The 27921-nt window shown below is 36.8% G+C and overlaps 1 protein-coding gene across 6 annotated transcripts in view; it reads right to left on the reverse strand.

Annotated features, from left to right (window-relative positions):
* Positions 1-27921, reverse strand: part of LOC145675829 (uncharacterized) — a 93134-nt gene that overhangs the window by 48822 nt on the left and 16391 nt on the right. For all 6 annotated transcript variants that reach the window (XM_081746571.1, XM_081746570.1, XM_081746568.1 and 3 more), the window contains exons 3-4: positions 11048-11180; positions 2353-2436 (exon numbers count right to left, since the gene is read on the reverse strand). In XM_081746571.1, the coding sequence (XP_081602697.1) occupies positions 2353-2436; positions 11048-11180 (217 nt within the window). The remainder of the gene's footprint in view (positions 1-2352; positions 2437-11047; positions 11181-27921) is intronic.

The following is a 27921-nucleotide window of genomic DNA, read 5'->3' on the forward strand; positions in this document are numbered from 1 at the left end:
CAAGAATTCTAAGTATCAACAAGAACATGATACCCGCCAACAGTGAAATTATACCAGACATTCATAGGTACACGCGTACTGCACATTGAACAAATAATTCTACTACTTTTACACAGTTTTGAAGTGAATTTGAGGTATTTAAAATAAAACGTAAATTTCGTACTATTGTTAGCAAATGAAATATAGAAGTATATTCTAATTCCGAAGGGAAACAAAATTACGCAACTTTACGGTAAAATAGTTTCATTTATACTACGGAAGCCTGTAACAACATGCTAAATTCACGCGAAAACTAGGATATCTACAAAAACTGACTGACTGACATTCACTTTCAACATGTCCGTTATTTCTTACATATAATATTATAGATTTTCGATATGATCATCTAGAAGATTAACAATTTACGTACCATGGAACAGAAATTACACTTTTTGTAGCGATGCCACTTCCTTGAAAAGTTCCATAATGAAATATCATCATTTAGCGATGCCAAACCAATTTTCACAGCACTCAGCATGCTGTTTTCTATAGCATTTCCAAACAAATATATAACACACAGCTGTACTTCGATGTAATAACATGGCGTAAAATTTTTCTTTGATTCTACTCACGAAAACGGTGCTTAATGAAGTGGAGTAAAATCACAAAAATAACTGAATTAACAAGTTCCTCCGACTCATAACTGCCAATTTTAGTCTAAAGAATGTTAAGTTCCAGATTTAAAAGTTAGTTCTAGTTTGTTGTATAAAACAAAACATTTATTAACTATGTTTGACACTAAGTATTTATTGCGCCTGCATGTCTACAAGTAAACGTACTGTAAAAAATTTCTTACGTAAAATATGGTCGGCCCAACTTCTATTTGAGACAAAACTGATCATCTTCATTATGAAGCATAAATACTAAAAGAAAATAAAAGCTGTAATAATGATAAAATAAGGTTTTAGGAAGAAGAAAGGTATATCTGTGGGTTTTTAAGTAACGAGTTAAGAGAAAATAATAATTGACTATTGTATGTGAATATTGTTCTATATTGAGCAGAAAACTAAAGTTACAGAAGAACTGAAAACTACTTGCAGCGTCCGAAATATTAGTATAACCGAAATTGGATAAAATTAGTTGCGTACAACGAAAAACTAATGACAAAGCATTGATAATACCAAGAGAAGAGAATAATGGGAATAATATATTTTTTTTAAATACAAGAAATTGTTCATAACAGTAACAATAAAACTTGTTTTATTATGCCTGTATAATAGGGTGTATCGAATTATTTTTTTATATTATTTTTTTTAAATCCGGTTACGGTTAGTGCGTATTTTTGGTCAATAAAACGTATAAAAAATCCAGGTCGATCAGACAACTCCTGCTGCTGCTGACTAGCACCCAAATATTAGAAAAATCAGCTGACCTGCAGCCACCTCTACGTGGTGAGTCCTGGATTATTTCCGAAACTTGTTCTCAGCAATTGGCAACAAACGAAGAGCTGCAGAATTCTTTGTAGTTGCATACAGAAACGTTCTTGTTTGATTAAAAGCGATAATGTAATTATAACGCTCATATTTTTGTAACGTTTGCCAGGAAGGAAATCGGTTATTTCACAAAATATTCAATAGGTTTTTATGCTTATAGTGCACAGAAACAGCCGTAAGAAATTTGTTTCATGTATTTATTTGTCTTTTCCAATGCTATTGCAATGACTTGCAAACCACCGAAAAAGACATTTTTTTTTTTTTAATTAGCTCAAAACTTATTCTTTTTTCTGATTTTTCTAATATTTGGGCTCTACTCGGCAGCAGACGTTGTCTGATCGAACTGGGAATTTTATACATTTTATTGACATCATTTGGCCGAAAATCAGCATAGCCATAACAGGATTTCGAAAAAAATTATTTTTTGATACATCCTATTGTATAATCGTGTAAAACTTGCCAGGACCTTTTCTGTTCCTTCGCCGGTCTCGATGTACGGAGAAAGAAAAAAAAAGGCCTGAACAAAACCCATGTATGAAGAAAGGAATTAACGCCTGAACAAATGCTCAAAGATGTTCTCTCTCAAAGGAGTAACTGGACTTGCGAAAATGTGAAGCAGAATACTTATTACGTATGACGCTATCCTTATTACTAAGAATTGTTTTCTGAGAAGCATGATAGAAAGTATCATAAAAGGAAAAAGAGGGAGAAAAAACAATTAATGAATGATACTGAACACTTCTTACATTAAGGAAATGAGTTAGAAATGACAAATAGATTTTGGAAAATTTCCCAAATATGCAAATTCAATGGTGTCACATATAGTAACAATGTGCAGACTAGAAAAAAAAGAAAGAACAGATAATGCTGAAATAGTCACCTCCTTAGCATGCCTCAGTCCTCTTTCCCACGCTGACTCAAACACTGGCACCTCTTCTTTTACAGCTGCGTGGTAAGGATCCACCTAAATAAATAAAGGAAAAAATGATGAATAAGTTCAAGATTTATACTTTCCAAGAACATTTTCCTCGCATAGATTTTAAAGTACCCACCTTCACTACACAGACATAAATATCATGGTGTCTAGCAAACTTCTCTCAGCAATTTCCCGACTTTTTCCAGACTTTTCCCGACCATTTCCAAATTTTTCCCGACTCATTCTAAAAACAAAATGTTTTCGTAAAATTAGGAAAGGTTGAATGTAATGAAAAAGTGTACAAGTTCTTACCTGATCATATAATGTCTCCTTCTTCATATATGCAATAAAACAATCTAATCATGCAATTTTTTGATCTCCTCCTCTATGGTAGCAACCTGACAACTGACTTACGATTTCTGTTTCTTTGCTTCAAGTTCTTTCGTCTCTGTTCTGCTCTTCTTTTTTCAGCGGCCCTGCGATCTTTTTCTGACATCACTTTTCTGCGGTGTTCTTTGGCTTCCTTGAATCTCGCGTAAGCGTTTCTCATTGATAGAATCATCTGCTTTGGGATAGGAAGGGCTTGTATGCCACCAGCCTCATTGACAGCATCATACACTACACGCTGCGCCTTCAACTACTATTTCCCTGTTTACCGAAAAACCCCTTTCTAATGCTGCATTACCGTGGGAAAGAATTAGGCATATCTTTACTATTTTGCACAGATATATATCATTTGGTGGTAACACACTCATCCAGAAGTCATCAAGTCTGTGTTCATTTCTTTTGTACGACTCCATTTTCTCCCGCACATGTGTCTGATCTACTAGAGCATTGTATTCTCTGTCTGCCTTTTCTGCATCAGACGCTGAGACAATATTACTCTGCACTAAAATTTTGAACGTTGCTCTCATTTGTTTAATAGCTTCTTCCTGTGAATGACCAACGGTTAAGGGATTAAGAAATGTCAGCGCTTTTGTAAGGGAATATTTTAGCGGGGACCTCTCCTGCAGCTTGGACACTAAATGTTGATAACATTCACGTACTTGCTTTCGGAAACACATTTCCTTTTCACTAACTTCTGTACATCTCCTCAGTGCTGACCTAGTTGCATACCCAAGGTCAATTTCCTTGATACGAATTAAATTAATATATAAGTTTTCACTTTTCTCCATAACATCAATAGCATTGATACTCTTCCTGTCCATTATTTCTTTTTTAACGAAGCGAGACATCAATACGTTCAATAACTGAGTAAGGCTAAAATGCAAAAATTGAGTCATAGGAGTGTCTGACTGATATTCAGTCAGGAAAGGCTCACAGTCCTCAGCAAGAGATTGAAAAAACGCTAATTTTGCATAGAGCAACTTGTCGTTCAAATTTCTAGCTACTATTCTGAAACTGTTACAGTTGGGTTCTTTGTCTGTTCCCTTAACCGTTTCAACATACTTTCTCACATGCGGTAATATTTCTTGGCTTCGCTTGGCTACCTTCGCATTTTCTACCCAACGAATATGGCAAAATGGAAGTGGAAACAATGACGAACCTGTTATTTCAGAATGCTGGGCACGCCTTGCTGGTACCATTTCGTACAAGCTATACAAGGCTCTAAGAAAAGAAATCAAATCCCATCCAGTTTTTTGTATGCTAGTCTTAAAACCACCGTGAACAACGTGAAGACCACACGAGCCAAGTTCAAGGAGCTGTGGAGCGTCTGTACCAAGGGAGGTACAACGTTCCTCTTTCATTAGCCGTAAAAGCCCCCAATTTATATTTGGCCCATTCATTGAAACTTGCAAAAGCTTAAATGGATCAAGTGATTGCAATACATTCTGCAAACCTTGTAGTAGGTCTGTAGCTGTACTATGATCCATAAAAACAGAATTCAAATACCATGTTCTGACTCTGTTCGTGTTATCGTCCCAGAAGCGTACACTTACATCCATTTGAATTCTTTGCGAAACACTATTTAAACTTTCATCAAATCCAATGACATAATGTTCGCACTCTTGTAATACGGATTTAAGTTCACGTTGAAAGTATGGACACAATCCGTACACGATGCTATATGACACTTTATCCTTGTGTTATCCTTTTAACGTTACACTTACTGTTCTGCACAAAGTAAAATCTTGCCCAACTTTGTGTATTAGTTCAAGTTACTACATTCTAATAACTTGTTTTTAAATTTTAAAAAATGAGGTACACAATAAAGTAAACATTTATTTTGAGCAGAACATTTCAAACATATTACTGTCTTTAGGTTAGGAAAACTTTGCTTAGGTCTTTGTTGTTGTTGTTGTTGTTGTTATAATAGTTGGTAAAATAAACTTATTTATGACGACAGGAATGTTGAATACTCAAAATTGACATGCCTGTAATTAGTGATGTGAGGTGGAAAATTTTCCGCTATATTTTTCCGGAAAATTTTCCGTTCTAAAAAAATATCAGTAATCAAGTAACAATTCCTCAGCAATCATGAAATTGATTGAATTCATGTATAGAAATGTTAAAAAGTGAAAGATTGTTTAAAGAATCTGAAAATTTTATGGCTCAGACATTTTCAATACTATGTAGGAACGAGCTAAACAATTTTTCAAGAATCGAAATATTTTCTGCCTTATATGGAAAAATTGAAGAACTTTTTATGAGTCGGAAAGTTTTCATTTTGAAGCAAAAAGTAAAACAACTTTTTTGTGAATCGGAAAGTTTTATTGCTCTGTAGAAACAAGTGAAAGGAATTTTCATAGATCGGAAAATGTTCATCACGATGTAGAAACAAATGGAAAAAGCTTTTCATAGGCCGGACAATTTTGGATATTATGTATAGTGATGTTAGGTGGAAAATTTTCCACTATATTTAACTGCACATAGAGCTACAAAATTGAATTTCAGTAGAGGAAAGTTAGTTAGCAACAAATTATAATTTTCCAAGTAGCTTTCGGGAACCGGAAAATTTTCTATTTCAAGTTGGGAAATTAAATTTTACAGTGTTTCTCTCTCTCTCTTGCTCTGCGAGCTTCTTCGATGCTAAGCGGTTAGCATACGCGCCTTTGGCATGGAAAACCTGGTTTCGATTCCCAGCGGGAGCTCCTGTAGTTCGGATTCCACGTTAATCAGTTGGTACCGTTTTATATAGTCTCGCTGCTGAAAGGGACATTAAACTCAAAATCAACTCAATACAACTACTCTCTCTCTCTCTCTCTTTCTCTCTCTGTGTGTATGCAAAATGCAGAGAACATACATCGAGTTCATAGAGTACAAATATCCTATTCTATTATTTAAAATTTCAATTTATTAAGTCATGAATATTTTCCGATTCATAAAAACATACTCCACTTATTTAATCGATTCATGAAAAATTGTTCCACTTGTTCCTAAAATAGTACTGAAAATTGTCGAAGCCATGAAAATTTTCAGATTCTTTAAACGATCTTTCACTTTTTAATATTTTTATATACGAATTCAATCAATTTTATGAATACTGACGAATTGTTACTTAATCACCGATATTTGTTAAGAACTGAAAATTTTCCGGAAAAATATAGAAGAAAATTTTCCGCCTCACATCATGGCTAAACAACGATGTAGGAATAAGTGGAGTGTGTTTATGAATCGGAAAATTTTCATTGTACAGGACAGACGATTTTTCGATTCATGAAAAATTGTTCCACTAGTTCCTACATAGTACTGATAATTGTCTACGCCATGAAAATTTTCAGATTCTTTAAACGATCTTTCACTTTTTAACATTTCTATATATGAATTCAATCAATTTTATGAATACTGACGAATTGTTACTTAATCACCGGTATTTGTTAAGAACGAAAAATTTTCCGGAAAAATATAGAAGAAAATTTTCCACCTTATATCTCAGCTAAACAACTATGTAGGAATAAGTGGAGTATGTGTTTATGAATCGGAAAATTTTCCGGAAAAAATATAGAGGAAATTTTCCACCTCACATCTCTCAACTAAACAACTATGTAGGAATAAGTGGAGTGTGTGTTTATGAATCGGTAAATTTTCATTGTACAGAACAGACGATTTTTCGATTCATGAAAAATTGTTCCACTAGTTCCTACATCGTACTGAAAATTGTCTGAGCCATGAAAATTTTCAGATTCTTTAAACGATCTTTCACTTTTTACCATTTCTATATATGAATTCAATCAATTTTATGAATACTGACGAATTGTTACTTAATCACTGATATTTGTTATGAGCGGAAAATTTTCCGGAAAAATATAGAAGAAAATTTTCCACCTTACATCTCGACTAAACAACGATGTAAGAATAAGTGGAGTATGTTTTTATGAATCGGAAAATTTTCATCACTGCCTGTAATTCATGGCAAAGTGGCATGTGGTTTGACGTGACACTAAAACAACTAGCCTTTAAAGTGTTGAATTATTTACGAAATCATTGCCCAGGTAAACTTACCTGTACGTGAAAAACAATCCAACATTTAATTTATACTAAATATTACATACGCATAGTACGATGCAACGCCCAATTAACCACCCGTTACTCCTGAACCGCTAAAATCTTTCTGCTGTCAGCAAACACTGTTGCCAACCACTCACTCACCACTCTTCTTCGTAGAAAATAGAAAAACGGTTGAGATAGATCGCGATGTATTTATAAACACTTTAAAAAAAAATATGATATAAACGTACTACATCGCGATGCATTTAGAAACGCGAGGTTTATCGGAGTCGCTCCGACAACGTCAGCATCATTTCCAACATGTGGAATTTAATTCCATTTTTCCCGACTTTTTTCGCAAATTCCAGACAAATCCCCGAATTCCCGACCATTTTTTAAATTTAAGACAAATTCCCGACTTTCCCGATTTTCCCGACTGCTAGACACCCTGAAATATATATATATATATATATATATATATATATATATATATATATATATATATATATATATATATATATATATATATATATATATATATATATATATATATATATATAAAGAACAGATATGCAGTACTTTTTCATTGATGCGATATAACACATACCTACCGCAAACATTTTTTACCCGACTAGTATTCGTTGCACCCGAGCCTTTGGCTCGCTGGACAATATAGGTTAAAATCGCGCTTAACTAAAAATTCTGATTGATTACATTTTTTAAGTTTGCCTACCAATCAGCATGCAGGTATACAAATATTAACACTAAAAGCTAATAATAAACAGGGGCTACAGCCCCTTGTGCTAATAATAAACAGGAAATCACGTTCATGTTCCGTTTCATCACTATCTATTTTGAAATAATTACAGTAAATTCAAATAATACTGTATAAGTGGCAATTAAATCGTTAGTTGCACGCTACAGATCTATTGGCGTCAGGCAGCGACATCTATTAATGTGTCTGTTCATGTGCTCTTTCGTGAGCGAATGGCTAACGCTCATGTTTTCTGTGCACGAAGTCCTCGATTCGATTCTCGATGGTGGTGAGGAATTTGCCTCTGCTAGGGGTTTAAACAGCAGATCCGTCTCCACATTCAGATGTATCTTTTTAGTGCGTACTGTGACTGAAAGATACTACGAACAAGCTTACTTCAAAATCTCTTCTGTTGACGTAAAGTGACAAAATAACTGGTAACTGCGTCATCTCAAAATTATCCTATACAGTTTCGAGTAATAACGGTCTTCACTAGGACTGAATTACCTGCTGAAAAATATTCTCACATCAATATACGTTATAATATGTTGCAGAACTACTACACGATGGGAACAATAATCCCTAGAAACGAGTACTGCCAGTCTTCAAAATCTACTCTGATCTTACAACAGTTATGTAAATAATTAATACGACATTATTAAATTACATACTTAATTGCCAAAAGCCAAGCCAACGATAGGGAACTGGTTGATGTTTTGGGAATATCGCGGAAAAGGATCTTTGTGAGTACAGTAAAACGTTATGTAACTTGGTGATGGCAACCCGATGGTAATTATACGTTTGAGCGCAAGATGATAGTTGGTGCTAAAGGAATGAGGCATTCGACTCCGGAAGTTGTCCGGAATCTGAACCTGAAATGAAATGAAATTTTGAGTTTTACGTCCCACGGTTATGCCGGTTAGGCTAAAGGAGACGGTGATGATGAGAGATGAATGAAATGGTGGAATGAAGAAAGCGGGAGGAAACGGGAGAACCCCGAGAAAACCCACGCACACGGTGTTTGTCCACCACAAAGTTTACTTGGCGGGAGCAGGGTTTGAATCCGAGACCCCAAGCACCAGAGGTGAACGCTCTACCACTGAGCCACCGCGGCCCCCTGAATCTGAACCTTTCTCACTTCACAGTGTCAGGGGTGCACCATGAGTATCGCACTGGAGGCATTATGATCTATCAAGGGACAATATAGTAGCCGCCCACGTGGTAAATGACTGTAACTGGCAATATGTGGGCAGACTTATCCGGACAAACAAGCAAGCAACAGCATGTCAACTGACAGCATGAATCTAGGCAGAATGTCCCAGCAACGTGTCTCGGAAACCAGTGTGGAGAATTTGCTCTCCATGGGGTATTTCAACCATAGACCGACAAGAGTACCGCTACTAGCCGCCGACCATCGACAACACTGGAACACGTGCCTGGGTCTTAGATTAGCAACGTGTACCATAATCAGATTCAACGTATAGCAGAGTCACGTTTCTAGTTGGTATGCGCCGATGTGAGGGTTGGAATGTGACGTAGACCGCATGAGGTCATGGACAATTGTCAACAATGCACTCTCCAAGCAACTTCAGTAGAAATAATAATTTTTGTTCCCAGCATATAACTAAATTTTTTGCACCCAATGATAAAAGCCAATTTATTACTACTGACGAAAGACAATCGTTCATTTTGTCTCAAACATATAGTTCATCACTGAATTTAAGAACCACAGGCATGTTTCAGGTTAGTATATTATTTTGGAACATAATAAAAGAAAAGTTCCTTAAGTTTCAAAAGTATATAACGATATTATTACATATATTAGTGATGTGAGAAGATTTTACAGTAACTCCAACCTAGTGGCGAAGATAAGATATTAGTTTCGAAACTATAAAGGACAAATTTAAGATTACGCATTTACCGGTAAGTATTCTAATTATTAACAGCATGTGTCAATTCTTTCAATTAAACCGGTGTAAGCAATTGCTGAATTCCATTAGTCCTCATACTGGTTCATAATACAAAAGACAAAATTACTAGGTCTCCTAAGCATTTAAGAACAGAAAAGTTGCAATATTGTACCAGTATAACTAAGAAAGAATACTAAGAAGAAGGAACGTGTTCCAATCTATTATAATGATAACAAACCAAAAAATTACAATCAGACCAAGGAACTTACAGGAATTCGGAACAAGGAACTTTACTCAAAATACTGCTTGTTTGTTAGATAACTAACGTACAAATACATAAGAATAACAAAATTATCAGCATTATATATCTAAGTCATCTGTCATACTGATTACTATACAGTTCAGTTGGAATTCTGCACCGTTAGCTCGTTCTGCAATAAATACCTTTCTCATTTTCTACTTTAATCCTTGTCAGGGCTCATAGTGGTCTGGTCTCTTGTAAATAGTTTAAAAGTGACCAAAAGCACATGAAAAAGTGACTAAAATCTCATCATGCCCCTTTTTTCCTTTGTCAATTTCTCCATCACCTCTCTCTGTTGTTTTGTATCATCTTTTCTTCTTTACTTCTTCTTTTTGAGCTTCCTCCTTTCTTAAGTTTTCTAAGTATGCTTTGTAGTTATGGTAAGCAGACTTAGCAGATGTAAGAAGCTTCTGAAGAAGTGGAACCAGTTCTGGCCTATTTCTGAATTTCTTCATCCCAGACATTATATTTAACTTAGCATTGAGAGTTCTCAAGGCCATGAAATATTCAAATTCATCACTTACTCGTAAGAAGAACATACAAGAAGCATAACACAAGACGAACATGATGAACCACACAAATTAACATACACAACGATGAGCGGAGCGTTAACTGTTACAAGAGAAAACTAAAAGACTATTATGATAGAAGAAAGAATAGACACAGAAGGGTTTTCAATCCCACCTTGAGAGCTTAGGCATCCACCAACCATCCACTGTGCTTTAGAAAGAATAAAAGCTGAAGTGAGAATAAAGCTGACTGCGTCACATGTGGAAGCAAGTACTGAAGCTTTCAGATGAGTAATTAGTACCAAGTTTCTGCCTTTTTCCATTTGTTTTTATATTTTTCTTAGAAAACTGCCAATGCAAAACATAAATCACACGAAAAAGTCACTTTACCTCCCCAAAAAGCAACTTTTAGTTAAAAAAGTGACTCGCTATGAGCCCTGTTATATCAACCTTTTAATCTCTTTTCTTCATAATAAATACGGCAAATATGGAGAGCTCCCTTGTGGTTATATGGTTATCGTACGAGTCTGTCGTGCGGGAGATCCGGGTTCGAATGACAGTGGAAGCTCATGTGGCTCGGATCCCACATTAAGCTGTAGGTCCACGTCTTATAGCCTCGCTGCTGAAAGGGACGTGAAGGTTTAATCAACAAACAATAAACAAACAAAGCAAACAGTGATTTCAGTATTTGTTAAAATACTTTTTGAAGTAAATTTGTTTTATATTTCTATTATTATTTAAAAAAATCGAGACTTACTTCCATCATTTTATCATATACTGGAGCTCTATAATCTAATGGATAAGAAGTTGGGCCATTCACTGGTAAAAGGGGTCTCGTTACATCGAACATTATGTAATTTCCCTTATCAGTAACACCGGGATGGACAAATCTGAAATAAATAAATAAAAAAGGGTTAAAAATTTGCTACAACGAAATTAACAAGTTATTTACATAGGAACTGCATATCTCTTACTTGATAAGCTTACTAATTATTATTATATTATTTTTACTTACAGGCAATTGTAATTCCTGAAAATGTCTATTGTCAGAAATTACAGATGACTGAGAGATAATTGTAGGAATTCTTGTGTGTTACTATATTGTTTAAATTTGTTTTGTCTACAATAAGTTAACTTCAGTATCAATGGCAACATAAAAAGCATGAATAGATTATTCATGTGAAACATTCACTGAAGAGTAGTACCTTCACATATTCTTTGCACAATAACGTTCCAAAACTACTGCAACTCTTGGCTCTTAGTTTGAGAACCCTCTGAATACTATCTTAAGCGGACACAAATCTCATGGGGTTTATCTGCTGATCTATCCAAAATCTTCGTTGTATAGTTTTAAATCCTGTTCTCAACACGTAAGAGTTAAAACAAAATTATTAACCCATATATGTCTGCAACCCCTAAACGAGGCGGGTATCCTAAAACATTTACAATAAAAGAATAAAAAATTTCATTTTGACCCATACAGATTATTAATTTGCCCTAGTTTCGGAAGTTTTGAACATGTTTCCGTTAAATGTTACGCCATTTCTTTCTTTTTTTTTCTTTTTTTTTAATAAAGCATCTTTCTTCTCAATTTATACTAACACAAACTTTTCATTAAAAAATACGAATTTCAAACAAGCCCTAAAAAGTATAAAATAAATTTAAAAAGCGCTAAAACATTAAAACAATCAATAAAAGCTTTTGAACTCTGTGATAATTTAAACAAATTATTGTCTAATATACAATACTAGTCTCCATGGTATTTTTACTAGGCATCCATTAGTTTGGCTTGGCACATTCTTTTTTTTGACAATAGCAACATTCTAGCACTTTTAAATCATTTTCTGCTTCTTAATATTTTTTAAGTCACTTAATTATTTTAAATTAAAGAATACAGGATGTCCATAATTTATCTTTACAACTTTAGACTTCCGTATCTTCAAAACTATGCTAAATGATAAACTGTTTTCGACATGTAAGAAGGTAACTCGCAGTTTTTATTTCTTTCTCTATTTTCCAGGTAACGCAGATGTGAAAAGATGTGGATGCCACAGGAGAAAGCAAGTTCACTGAGTAGTCTTGTTCACAGAGACGGAAGTCCGATACCCAAGTGTGCCGAAAGTTTCGGACACAGTATGGAAAGGAAACCACCGTCCCGACCAACTATTCGGCTCGGCATACGTCATTTCTGAAAACAGGTAGTGTTCTCCATAAACACCTCAGACGCAAACGTGAACAAGGCTGTAGACGTTTGCAAAGAGTCCGACAAAATCAGTGCGTACGGCGGCCAGAGTTGAAAATGCTACGATCAATAGTGCACGAAATCTTGCATAAGAGGTTACGTTTTTATGCCTACAATGTGCAGGTGTTCCAAGCACTGAAGCTTGTGGTCGAACCTAAGTGCAAACACTTTGCAGTGGATATGTTAGCCAAGATTGACTCAAAACACTGACTTTTTGGAAAAGACCTGTTTCTCCGATAAGTAACTTTTTATGTATCTGGCAAATTGAATCGTCAGAACGTTCATGTATGGAGACCAGAGCGTCCTCATGTTACATGTTACATGAAGAAACAATCCCAAGGTCGATGCGTGGTGCAAATTATACAAATCGCATCACTGATCCATTCTTTTCACGAGTCTACCATCAACAGTGATATTTACCTAGCCATATTACAAAAGGCTGCTATGTCACAATTAGAATAACTGCAACGTGACGTCATATTCCAGCAGGAAGAGACACCACCTCATTGGTTCCTAAATGTTAGTCAATTTCTGGATGAAAAGTTTCCGGATAGGTGGATTGGACGAGATAGTCCGATTTAGTGGCCACCATGATAACCTAGCTTTACACCACTACACTTTTTCTTGTGGGGTTTTTGTAAAGGGCCAGGTGTGCCGAATCACGATTATATATCTACGGTACTTCAAGATACGCATTCGCAATGCATTTGAACATGTCACCTCGGAGTTCCTGGAGCATACATGGGGAGAAACTGACCTATCCACTGACGTGTATGCTAACTCTATGGCCTATACAACCCAGAGGTTCAATGTCCTGTTCACAAAAGCTCTCCACTGACTTCTATCCTTAGCCAACTGGATCCAGTTTCTACTTTGTATTTTTATTTCTACGAGATTTATCTTAATATTGTCCTCCCTATTACAATGTTCAGTAAACCGTATCCTCGTTATGAAGTTTTTGCCATTCCCTGTTCCCGTTCCCCTTGTGCATAACATAAGACGTTAAACAAAACAAAACAAAACAAAACAAAAACCTAAAGTACTAAATATTCAACATACATGTCTTTCCCGATTATACACGTACTAACATTGTAAGAAATACCGGGCGAATTCGTTATCAAATTATATTCCTACAACAACATATCTATAGACATGCGACAGTAATCTGGACATGAGTGTACATGTCCATTGTTTCTGTAGTGTTAAACAAAAATTAAGAGTTAATCATCATTTTGAGCAATGTCTTCTCCTGATGTTTTGCTAATGAAATAATGAAAAGCTTGATAAAGGCACACTTTAGATGGTGTGGTTCTGGTTGTTTTGCAGCATCAATTATTACATTTACAAAAATATCTTTTTCTCGATAATATCATGTTATTCAGCCCAATAACATCTTCAATTGGTATATACTTCATCTTCCAATTTCTTCTTTCTATTATTCGGTATTAAAATATCAATTAACACATGTTTATAACAATTGCTATACTTACTTTTTTACTTCATGTGCTTTATTAATAGCAGTGTTGGGCAAAATCAATTGAAATCAATTGCAATTGATCAATCAATTGAAAATAATTGCTCTGAAAATCAATTGCAATTGATTTCAATTGCAATTGATTTCAATTTGTAATTGACAATTAATTTCAATTGCAATTGAATTCAATCATAAAATTTGCAATTAAATTTTCGTCAATTGTTAACTGTTAATTGGTCACCAGGCAATTGAAACTTTTAATTGTTAATTGTCAATTGCAAAGGGTGCAATTGAAACATTCAATTGTTAATTGCAATTGACAATTGAAACTTGTAATTGTTAATTGTAATTGTTAATCGCAATTGAAATCAGCAATTAGAACTGAAGATAAGAAGATGTGTGTATATTGTATTGTCCACTTGTTACTGTTTTACATATTTCAAATAAGGTACTTATAAGAAATGCTGGATACCTACCATCCCTTTTTCCCCCTGGGAAGAAAGCCGTGAAACTAAGCATTTTTTAAATATATTATGTTTATGGTTCTATCCCCCTCGAAAGAACTCTATATGCCCGTCATGCATACAATAGGAATGAGCACGAGCGAGTTCGAGCGAGTTTTCTTTAAAACTCGACTCGACTCGAAGCAGACATCTTTGAGTTCGACTCGAGATCTCGGCTCGAAAAATTTCCCCCAACTCGACTCGAATTCGGATCAAGTTTCCAGTCGAGTCGAGCCAATTTGAGCTAAATACTTTGTGTAGTTCCAAGTACTACTATCTTCAAGTATCCTACATAGACAATATAATTATCAATGATACTACTATTACTACTATAACTATTATTATTATAACACCGTGTACATGTATAAACATGGAATATTGGCAGTTTGTATCGGAATACTAAAAATTAGTTAACTGTCGATCTCGGTAGTCAAGAAATCTTCAGGAGGCAAGGACATCGATCACGAGGTTTTTGGTTTGAGTTCAGGAGGAGCAAGTATTCGGGCTCGAGCCAAAAAATGTTAGAAGTTATGGGACTCCAGCCAAACATGTTTAAAACTGCTCGACCCTGGTTTAGGGTTGTCAACGACCCAAGCGGCTCGCTCACAGCGCATTTACTTATCGAGCCGAACCGAGAAGTGAGCCGAGCCAACAGCTCATCCAACCGAGCCAGCTCGAGCCGAAGGCTCACACGAGCCGAACCGAACCGAGCTGATTGCTTACCCCAACCGAACCGGTTCGAGCAATTGGCTTAGTTGAGCTAACTCGAACCCAGCCTATGGACTAGTTTCAACGGAGCTGGTTCGAGCCATTGGCTCCAATCGAGCCGAGTCGATAACTCGTCTTTACCGAGCCGGCTCAAGCCATTGGCTCAATTGAGCCCAGTCGATGGGTAATCCCACCCAAGCCAGCTCAAGCTGTACGCTCAGTTGAACCCAGCCGGGCCGGTTGACATCATCACTATTCCGGTTGGGCTTCTACTTTGGCTAAAAAATTGGACCGTGCAGTTCTCAGCCTTGATGGTAAGAACTACAAAAAATGATATGAAATCTTTAGTTTTACGTCCCACGCTTATGCCGGTTAGGCTAAAGGAGACGTTGATGATGGGAAATGAATGAAATGAAGAAAGTGGGAGAAAACGGGAGAATCCCGAGAAAATCCACAAGCACGGTGTTTGTCCACCACGAAGTCCAAACTGCGCGAGCTGGGATCGAACCAGGAACCTCAAACACCGGAGGTGAATGCTCTACCACTGACCCACCGCGCCCCCTGGTAAGAACTACAGTATATACTTATATTGGTGCTCACGGCGTCATTAACTTGTTCCACCACCAACGAATTTCGAGGTACTTTGTTTTGCATCTTTTGTGCGTGTTTTATGTCGCTTTGTGCGCCTATTCCCACATTTTGTGCATCACCGGAAGTGGGTCAAAATAGGCCTACAAATATGGCGGAACAAATTATTGCTCTTCCGCCACCAACGAATTTCGAGTTCGTTTCCTTCACATCGTTTTGTGCCGTTTTGTACGTCTACTTCCGTTTTGTGCGTCATGGGAAGTGGGGTAAAATGAGTCCCCAAGGTGGGACGAAAATTACCAAGAGTTCCGCCACTATTAAATCTCGAGGTCGTTAATTTCACATCGCGTACTCTTTTGTACGTCTATTTCGATGTTTTATGCGTCACTGGAAGACGGTCAAAATGGGCCTCAAAGGTGGGACGAAATTGACCCACTGCTCCGCCACTACCGAATTTTGAGGTTCTTCCTTTCGCATCGACTAGTGAATGTGTCGTGCCGTTTCGTGCCCTTATTTCCACGTTTTGTGCGTCACTGGAAGTGGGTCAAAATGGGCTTCCAAGATGGGACGAAAATGACCAAGAGTTCCGCTACTATCGAATTTCGAGGTCGTTAATTTCACACCGCGTACCCTTTTGATCGCCTATTTCGACGTTTTGTGCGTCACTGGAAGACGGTCAAAATGGCTTCGAAGGTGGGACGAAAATGACCCACTTCTACGCCACTACCGAATTTCGAGGTCCTTCCTTTTGCATCGACTACTCGACTACTGAATTTTCGTGCTGTTTTGTGCCCCCATTTCCACGTTTTGTGCGTCACCAGAAGTGGGTCAAAATGGGCTTCCAAGATGGGACGAAAATGACCCACTGTTCCGCCACTATCGAACTTCGAGGTCGTTAATTTCACATCGCGTACCCTTTTGTGCGCGTATTTCGACGTTTTGTGCGTCACTGGAAGACGGTCAAAATGGGCCTCGAATGTGGGACGAAAATGACCCACCGCTCCGCCACTACCAAATTTCGCGGTCCTTCCATTCACATCGACTTGTGAATGTTTCGTGCCGTTTCGTGCCCTTATTTCCACGTTTTGCGCGTCACCAGAAGTGTGTCAAAATGGGCCTCCAAAGTGTGACGAAAATGACTCACTCCTCCGCCACTACCGAATTTCGAGGTCCTTCCTTTCGCATTGACTAGTGCCTGTTTTGTTACGTTTTGTGCCCCTATTTCCACGTTTTGATCGTCACCAGAAGTGTGTCAAGATGAGCCTCCAAGGTGTGACGAAAATGACCCACTGTTCCGACACTATCGAATTTCTAGATCGTTACTTTCGCATCGTTTAGTGCCCTTTTTTTTAAGTTTTCTGCGCCTATTTCTCGTCTTGTGCATCACCCGAGGTGAGTTAAACGGGGCTTTAAAGTGGGAGTTAAATGGCTCACTGTTCCGCCACTATCGAATTTCGGGGTTGGTTCTTTCGCATCGTTTAGTGTGTATTTTGTACCGTTCTGTTCGCCTACTTCCACGTTTTGAGCATCACCAGAAATGCGTCAAAATGGTCCATCAATGTGTGAGGAGATTGAGTCATTGTTCCGCCACTATCGAATTTGGAGGTCGTTTCTTTCGTATCGTATAGTGCCTGCTTTGTACTGTTTTGTGCTCCTATTTCCACTTTAGTGCGACAGCGAAAATGGGTCAAAAGGGCCTACAAGTATAGCGGAATAACATAATGCTGTTCCGTCACCATCGAATGTCGAGGTCGTTTTCTTCACATTTTTTATGCATGATTTGTGTCGCTTTGTGCATCAGTGGGAGAGGGTCAAAATGGACCTTGAAAGTGGAATGGATATGTCTTTTTCTGCCATATTGGTAGGTCGTCTTTGACCCATTTTCATTGGCCTACAAAACGTGAAAATATGCGCAGAAACGGTAAAAACATGCACTAAACAATGCGAAAAAGCGACCTTGAAATTCGATACTGGTGGGAGAGTGGATAATTTTTCTTCCCACTTTGAATGCCCATTTTGACCCACTACCATTGATTCACAAAACGTGGAAATAGGCTTACAAAACGGTAGAAAACACGCACAAGATGATGTGAAGGAAACGACCTCGAAATCGTTCCTGTCGTAACAGCATTAACTTGTTCCGCCATATTTGTAGGATAACATTGACCCATTTCCGGTGACGCAGAAAACGAGGAAATAGGCGCACAAAACGACACAAAAAATTTCCATGTAATTAAGCTAAATTTCCGTTTAAGTTTGTAAGCTTAATTATATGGAATATTTTATACATTTTTCCTTTATGTTGGTCTACTTTACGTTGATTTGGGACTTTTAAATTTTAGGGGGGCACGGTGGCTCAGTGGTAGAGCGTTCACCTCTGGTGCTTAGGGTCCCTGGTTCGATCCCAGCCCCCGCCAAGTGAACTTTGTGGTGGACAAACACCGTGCTCGTGGGTTTTCTCGGGGTACTCCCGTTTCCTCCCACTTTCTTCATTCCATCATTTCACTCATCTCTCATTATCACCGTCTCCTTTAGCCTAACCGGCATAACCGTGGGACGTAAAACTCAAAGATTTCATTTCATTTTTTTAAAATTTTATTCAGTTTTCCACTGAAAAGTATCTATAATTCAACAAGGAAATAATTATTAATTATAATTATTATCTATATAATTGAATTCATTGTAATTTGTTCCATAACAAACACTTTACCATTTCGTACTAGCTGTTATGCCCGTTCTTCGCATGGATCAGATAAAATATCAATGTAAACGAACTGAACAACGGGAGAACAATTAAAAAACATTTCTAAAATTGGATATATTTTGTGTGAATATATATCCAACAACGTACATGTGTTTTCATTGGGAAGTCCAATGGGGGCTGAATTTGAACGTATACACTATCGGGGGTGTCACTATACGTCTGAGCAACCCCAATAAAATCCAATAATATGGATTCGACACAATAATATGGATTCGACACAAATTCTACTACTTTTACATGTCCCGGTGAACCACCCCTCATACCCCCTTGGTTCGTATTGTGAAAAAATCTCCTCTGGCCCCCACCAACCCCCAACCAATACCTAGAGATGCGCACGAGACAAGATTTGAGGCTATCTCGTCTCGAAAATGTGCTGTAAAAGTGGTGTCTCGACTCGAAAAACGTATATTTTTCTATTGGAAGAGCTGTGTCTCGACTCGAATTTTATCAGGAAAATTCTGTCTCGACTCGACTCGTGCGCATCCCTACCAATACCGCGAAAACTATGAATGTGACACTAACATCTGCCATTTTCTACTACTTTTTACATATACCGGTAAAAGTCCCTATAATCCTTTGGTTCCAATTTTGAAAAAAACAATGCCTCTGGCCCACAGCCGATGGGGGCTGTATTTGGAAGTCAACGCCTGTGGAAGTATCACCATTCATCTCAGCGACAGCGAAAACTATGGATTTGACACTAATATCGGTCACTTTCCATTATTTTTACATGTCTCGCAATTCCCCAACCCCGGTGACTCCCGGCCCGCATACAATGGTGGCTAAATTTGAAAATCATCGCTAATGAAAGTATCACCATTGATCTCAGCCACCTCGAAAACTACGGATTTGACATCGGTCATTGTGGATTATTTTTACATGTCTCGTGATCCCCTTTATAATGCCCCCTTTCTTAGCTGATGGGGGCTAAATATGAAAGTAAACGCGGTCTTGAGTTTCACCATTGAGCTCAGCTATCCCGAAAACTATGGATTTGACATTAATATCAGTCATTTTCGATTATTTTTACATGTCTCGGAATTCCCCCCTCTGGTGACCCAAGGCCCGCATACAACGGTGGATGAATTTGAAAGTCATCGCTAATGGTAGTGTCGCCATTGATATCAGCAACCGCGAAAACCATGGATTTGACACTAATATCAGTCATTTTGGATTACTTTTACGTTACGGTATCCCCCCCCCCCGTTGACCCACGGCCCGTACCCGAATACGGTGAATTTGGAAGTTAATGCGATCGGAGTTTCACCATTAATATCAGCGACCGCGAAAACTATGAAATCGACACTGATATCGTTCTACTTTTACATGTCCCGGTAAACGCCCCCCTGGTTCGAATTTTGTTGAAAACGCTTTGCCTTGGTGTGGAACCTGGACCAAGGTATCTTTGACCAAAATTTGGTAACTCTCGGTCAAATTTTCTGGTCCCCAGGCCGGTCCCGGTAAACGTCCCCTGGAGACCCCCTAGTAAGGAATTAAAAAAAACTCTTCGTCTTGGTCTGGGGCCTAGACCAAGCAACCCGTGACCAAATTTTGAAAAGTTTCGGTCCACTCGTCTCGTCCACAGGCCGCACAAAGGTAGACAGACACACACACGAACAAACTCTATTTTATTTATATTAAAAAGGTCAGATCCGCCGTTATTGTATTAGAGCGGTGCTTGAGCGATTGATCGTAGAAATTCAAACTCCGATGAGTGATAATTTTATAGGCTTGTTTTATTACAAGTTTAAACTCTTTAGTCAGTAGAGAAGAGGGCGTGAATCATGGGTCAGAGTTAATGACAATGGGTTTTGGTGGGTCTATGGGTCACAGTGGGTAAGTGGTTTATGATGGGTGGTGGGTCAGAGTGGGTCACGGTGGGTTGTGGGTCATGACGGGTGGTGAGTCAATTGGTCGTGGCTAAAGTTTTCATTGCCCCACGCCCTCTCTGAACTACAGTGTTGAAAATTAATCAGTGAAAATCAATTGCAATTGATCAATCAATTGAAAGTAATTGCTGTGGAAATCAATTGCAATTGAATCAATTGCCAATTAATTTCAATTGCAATTGAATTACAGAATTCAATTGCAATTACTTTCCACTGCAATTACTTTCAATCAATTGATCAATTGCAATTGATTCTCCTTTTTCAATGGCCAACTGCAATTAACAATTAACCATTACTTATTTCAATTGTTAATTGCAATTAACAATTAAATTTACAGATTAATTGTTAATTGTTAATTCAATTGAAATTTGCCCAACACTGATTAATAGTAATGCGAAGGCATTACTATTAACTGCACTGCCACCTTCCTTAGCAGATCTGGGCAACTCATTTCATTTCTAAGAATTTCATCTTGTACTATTCCGTGCGCACAGGAAAAGAGTTGTCAAAAACTTTATAACGTGATCATGTAAATTACCCATACTTGAACATTCTGTCGTCTTTAAGATTTACAAATCAGATTCATTTTCCCATAAAATCTATATCTTAAACCAGTGGTTCTCAAAGTGAGGTCCGCAAATCCTAAAAATTGAAATGTGTTGTAACAAACTGAAACTCTCAGCTGTTATGCACAAAGTATTTTTAAGATTAAGAAACTACAGCTGCGGGCAATACAAGTACAAATTAATAAATATTTTACAGTGAAATCGTCAATGTGGAATCGAACCTAAGATTGATGGAGACAAAACTTATTCCACATTTCAATGCAATTACGGAAATACACAAAGAAATTCATTCCTCACATTAGTGACCCCACATTTGAAAACATTGTTATCAAGTGGATTTCCTTTTAAAAAAATAAAATAAAAAAAGACTGATTTTCAGTCTTGAGAGTTACTGTATTTTCAATTGAAGTTTCGTTCACTAGGAATCTTTAGAATAAATTACTTATTGCATTATTGTTTTTATCTTTTTCTTTTCAGTGGAATTCAAATTAGTATATTTTTTAATACTATGTGAAATTTCAGATAGTATTGCAAGGGGGTCCGCAGATCACTTTCTGAATGAACAGAGTCCGCGTTATCGGAAAGTTTGAGAACCACTGTCTTAAGCCACTGGCGCCGACTATGTGGGGCAAAACGGATTGTCTGTATACATTGTTTCACCTACAAAACTCACCCCTAATGGCAGTCGCGTCACTTACCCGTGGTTATGTAGCTATTTGGGAGACGAAGTGCATCCTATGGTCTAGATGTTTGCAGACAACACCATATTTCAGAATGATGATGCATTTATTCCCATCTATTAACCCTTTTAAATTCTGGCCTTTTTTGGCGTTTCTCTTGAGTCTCAGATAAGCAGCGACAGGATCATTCCTATTTACCCTAGGATCATGGCCCATAGCTCGTTTTTTTTTAAAGAATGGAACAGCCTTTCAAACAGTACTACTTACATGTCCCTATGATGTACCGGAAAGGAAGTATTTGAGGGAAAATCGGAATTTCTGGGATTTAAAGAAAAGATGTTTGAGGCCCTCTGGGCCCCACATGGGTCTACGCACAAGAATCATTTTTTTTTTTTTCAAAAATACTACTTAGTGTATTAAACAACTGTACCAAATTTTGTTCCCATAGGTTGATTTGTAAGGGAGGGAAAATTTCTTTTACCTCTGTGGGAAGCATCAAAAATGCACTCAAAATAGGCCTAAAAACACAAAATGCAACTTTAAAATTTCTTAACCTTCCCTATTTATCCTAGGACCATGGTTTATAGCTCGTTCTCTTCAGAATAGAGCTGCCTTTTCAAAAGTACTATTCAAATGTCCCTATGATGCACCTAAAGGAAAAAATTTGCAGAAATTCGTTTTTCTTTAAGAAATCCCTCTTTTTAAATTTTAGAGCCCTCTGGAGCCGCCCCTGTGTTAACGCAGACATCAGAAAAAATCAGGAAATACCAACTGGTACACTGAGTCCACGTACAAAATTCCAGGCTCCTACCTTGAAAAGTACGGGAGGGAAATTAAAAAAAAAATATCCCCAAAATGCCCTGTTTCACCTTAAATGACCCGGATTAAATATAAACATTTCCTGAGACGTCCCTAATTAACCTAGGACCATGACTCATAACTCGTTGTTTTCAGAATAGAACAACCTTTCAGACGGTACTACTCGCATCTGTACATCGTGTATATAAAGCTAGTAAATCGGGAAGAAGGGGAATTTTTAGAAGAAAAATCCCTTCCCCCGTTTTCTCCCTCTGGAGCCGCCCCTGTGTTAACGCAGATATCAGAAAAAATTCAGAAAATAGCAACTGGTATGCTGACTGCGTGTACAAAATTCCTATCTTGAGAAATAAGGACGGAAAAAATATTTACCGATGTCCTACGCATATTCCCAGAATATTGCACATGTCTGCTTATACAAGGTCTCAGATGAAAATTTCCTGAGATGTCCCTAATTAACCTAGGACCATGTTTCATAGCTCGTTCTCTTCAGAATGGAACACTCTTTCACATCGTAATTTTTTAAATTTCCCCATCATGTACCAGAGGCGGGAAACTTCCCTAAAAAAAATCGCATCCCCCCTTGTCGCCCCTCTGGACTCCACCCACGTTAAGGTACAGAGCTGAAAAATATATGGTAAATACTAGGGTATACACTGAATGTTTGTACAAAATTTCAATCTTCTAGCTGCAAAAGTAAGCCCGCCAACAAAAAAAAAAAAAAAAAAAAAAAAAAAAAACCTTAGGTTTAACAAAAAAATATATTTTCCCATTATGACGTCATGACCCCGAGATGCAAAAACACCCACGAAACATATTCTATGCTTGAGAAAACACACGCAAAAAAGGTAAAAAGCTTTATTGGTTCATTTTTAACCCGTAAGTGCTCGCGTGGGGGTCTCCTGGACCCCCAGCAAGTTTCCTGAGTGATATTCTTGAAATTGGAGTTGGTTATATTGCTGCCACTTACAGTACCTTCCTGAGAAACATCAATATTTTGCCTTATATTAATCACTGAGTCGAAAAGAAAGGCTATAAGGAATGTCTCTAGCAATTCTCACCGCAATATTTTAATTAACAGTTAAAAAAGCAACAAACAAAGATGGGGGTCTGTGGCACCCCCACGCGAGTACTTACGTTACAAAAAATGGCGCGACTACTTACGGGTTAAGCTCAGAAAGAAGACACTGCTCCATGGGATGTATAGTTCCCATAAAATTTAAAAGTTAGTTTTGGACTTTGTGTCCTTATGTAATATGCTTCAAATAAGTTTCTTTCGAAATCTGAGGTAGTATCGTGAAGTAGTTTCAAATCCTGTGCTGAATATATGGTCACCTGAAATGCTTTGATAAACCTGAGATAGCTTCCTTCTCCCCTCGAGACTCCCTTTCTTTTAACCCAAAGCATTTTCTGTTCTATTACCTTCCGAAGGTCTGATGTCTAAAGGAATTATAAAAGCCGCCTCCATCTTCTCTTTCACCGTAATGTATCGTTCACTTTTAAGGAACTTTTTCCAGTAGCAAAATGGTGTAGTAGGTAATTAGATATTTTTCATCAGCTTTCCTAATTTAAATATGAGGTCGCTCAGTTTTCAATGAAATATCTCTAGACCAATAAGATTTTTACCCATTTCACATTCAGATGCTACAGTCGGTCTTCCTAGTTTTCCTCAATTTCTATCAATTAACGGGGGTAATTTCGCATTGCAAGATACAATAGATAACCAACTGAACGCATAGAACACACATCAAATTTAAAACCCTACTGACCTTGTACGTGTTGCTGTGTTGGTGATGACCAACATTTTTTTTTTTTCCTTTTTAACTTCCGATCTATACTTCTGGCATGTTAATTGAAAGCATTTCCTCAGAATATTTAATTACGTTATATTGTGAAGATGTTGACTATTCACATTACAGGGTATAGCGCTTCAGTAACACACTTAATTGTAAGAATCTATAAATTATAGTCCTTCAACCAGGACAAACTTTTATAAAACTGTTATATATCTATTTTCTATTATATATTAGCGTTGATTACCCGATTCGCTGGGTTCAAATAAAATTTTTTTAAATGCGCAACTTCTTATGTCAGGTGTATTTGGTAAAAATGGCAGTAAAAATTAACTATTCTGGGCTTAATTTGGATTTAAAAGGCATCGGAAGTGTCACTCTTCATCTCAGCGATCCCAAAAACTATGGATTGAACACTAACATCGGTCATTTTCGATCATTTTTATATCAACCCCCTCCCCTCCCCAAGTTGCGGGGCTGAATTTGATTTAAACGGCATCGGGAGTGTCACTGTTCATCTCAGCGACCCTGAAAACTACGGATTCGACACTAATATCGGTCAATTTCGGGCATTTATAAATATCTCCCGTAAGTTGAACATGAAATGATATAAACCATCCCACGCCCGAACATGATCTATGTTAAAAATTTGATCCAAGATCGGTTCGGTGCTTCAAGCGGTGCAAAGTTACAAACACAGTCACTTTCATATATATAGATATAGATAGATAGATAACCTAAAAGTGCACTTATTAATGTATCTGAGGTTAATATTAGCATTTTCATAGAAATACTGAAAATAGTTCTATAGATCATGAAAAGTATGAATATCCAGCATCTTCACAAATTTAGCTTAATTAAACGTCGTGAGGAAAGGCATTCAAGTAACACGCCAGAAGTATAGACGGGAAGTTAAAAAAAGAAAAAAAAAAAATCACCATCACAGGAACGGACCAAAGTCAGTATTGTGTTAAACATAATAGACAGAATGGAAACAAAGTTCTGGACACACAATTTTACAAAATCATTCTTCCTCTCTTTTTAAAGTTTGATTCCTTCTAAATGCTATATTTTGGTTCACTTTTACAATAGTAATTTTATTATCTTTATATGTAAGTTAAATAATACTGTAGAAAGGGAAGACACAAAGACTATCCAAAACTTTATGGTAATATCAAATCACGAAATCGTAGTGGAATAAGGTACGTACATTTACAAAATTAGCTATATATGACGCAATCTTTCTCGTAAACAGACATACTTCAGTAATTCTGACACAGTTATATGTACTTCCTCTACAAATAACCTCGCGACAACAAGGCTTTTAAATGTTTAGAAACCAATCGGATGCATCATTCACTATTGAAGACTTCGACTACTTTATATTCAAACACGTTAGCTTTTCAGAGCAACTTAATTACATAGGAACTGTGCATTTCTTACAGGAAAAGGTTAGTACGGACTCGCACTTATTGTAACGTATTGCAATAATTGTATGCGCATGTTATGATATTTACAATATCTTATGGTAAGTAAACAATTTTCTAATAGAGAATATTTTGCTTACCTTATTATTGCGTTTTTTTTTTTTTTTTTTTTTTTAACTGAAAACATTTCATTAATAGGCTTTTTAACTTTCATCTAATCAGTTTTCAAGTGTGGAAGTGAAAAGGAAACATATCTTCTACACATCTTCTATAAGTAATAACGTATTCTTCAAAAGTCTTTAAATTGATAGACGAGATTGGATGTTTGCGTTAACAGCGAATTACATGTCTCACTCGATATTTTTTAAGTATAATTAGCGAACTACATACTTCTCGTTTGATATTGGAGAATACTTTATTACCTATAAAAAAAATTGAATACTTTTCCCGTTCAATTCTATAGTCGTAAACTTTATCAAATGAAACTTGAAGCCTAGTCAAATTACATAATTTCAACGAATATAAGAATTACGCAACAATAAGGTAGCAAACTGTTTCTTTATTACAGAATTTGAGTAAGAATGTCGTCTTTATCAATTTATTTTCTAAATTTAACACTGTATTAACTTTCGATAATTTCTTTTAATTCTAAGCTACTTGCTTCTAACTACCTATCGTTTAAATGCGTAAAACAATATGAATTAGCACAATATGCATTGAAAAGAAAATTACTTGCAAATATGTATCTTATCACCAGAACGACTCATGAGTACAAAACGTATGTACAGAACATGAGAACCAACGTTCATACAGCTAGATAGCAAATACCCTACGATTAATAGAGTCAGTTGATATGTTGTTACAAAAATTTAACGTCAATTTAAGTAATGTTACAGCAATAGGGTTCATACTTATTTCGCGAGCACGACTTCCCTGACTTTAATAGGCCATGATTTACAAATTTTCAGGTCTATATATAATGCAAAAAAGTAACTATATTTTTCACGACTACTATGTATGTATATAGTATGTGTGTATGTGTAGGTAGAGAAGTTTTGCAAAATAAACTAATTTATTTTATAAAATATCCCCTACCAAACAGTCGGAAAAAGCAAAATGAGAAATGAGTTATGAGAAGTAAAAATTTGTGCTTGAAATTTTCTCACTTTTCCATGTTTTTTCAGCTTCTCATTTAATTCTCTGACTTCTTTAGGTCGGTGGAAACTATATCTTTGCAGGAATAATAGTAATAACACACACGTATTGACAAAAAATGCTCTCTCAAGACTTCACAAGAAACGTTTAAGCGATTCCGTCAGGAAAGCTGCTGAGAAAGAAACACATCCACAGCTTTCAAGACATTGCAGAAATAAAAATACCAATTACAGATGTATGCTTGTTGTTAACAAGTACAATAGTAGTGAACAGCACGGTATATATTCAGTATAGTAACAAACAAAAACACTCATAATTTTATTATTATTTTTTCAATAATCTTGACACTTCTGGAACCAGTGAAAAGCACAGCTTCGGCTAGCAAAACTAAAGAACATTCGATCATGCCACTAGTAGAAAGTGTTCACGTTTGAATACATTTCTATTTGCACCTTTTATACTATGATCCTGAGTCTAACGAAACTATTTTCAAAGATATCAATCCGTGGAGTGACGACAAAAATCACCTCAAATTTGGGATATTTATACTTTTTATATCTCAAATTTTAGATAACTTTTCTAGCAGGCCATGAATGCCTATATTTAAAACATTCCATTGGATTCAGCATCCTAAAATTAGCATAAAAATGTAATCAGAAATTTATTCAATGAATGGAAGGTTATAGTTAATCCTAGGAACACCAGGAGGGGGGGGGGCTCGGAGGCCCACAAATTATTTTTGTTGCATTTTGTCACATTTCTAATTGCATAAAAAAAATCTGAAAAAAAAATGATATTGTCAAGCTTGACTACATTTGTCATAAAACGTACTTTCTTAGTTTTTAGTGTTTTTTTTTTTTCTATTTATAAATAAAGTGCTGTGGGCCTCAGAGGCCTCCCCCCCCCCCTGGTAGTACTAAGGGGCTATTCACCGCATACGCTAACTGTTATATTCCGGTGTTTTGGCTACTTATTTTATTTTCCTTTGAAACAATTTTGGTATTACAACACGCAGGGGTACTCTGA

This window comes from Thermobia domestica, chromosome 18 (assembly GCF_964235325.1).
Source record: "Thermobia domestica chromosome 18, izTheDome1.hap1.1, whole genome shotgun sequence".
NCBI classification, from domain to species: Eukaryota; Metazoa; Arthropoda; class Insecta; order Zygentoma; family Lepismatidae; genus Thermobia; species Thermobia domestica.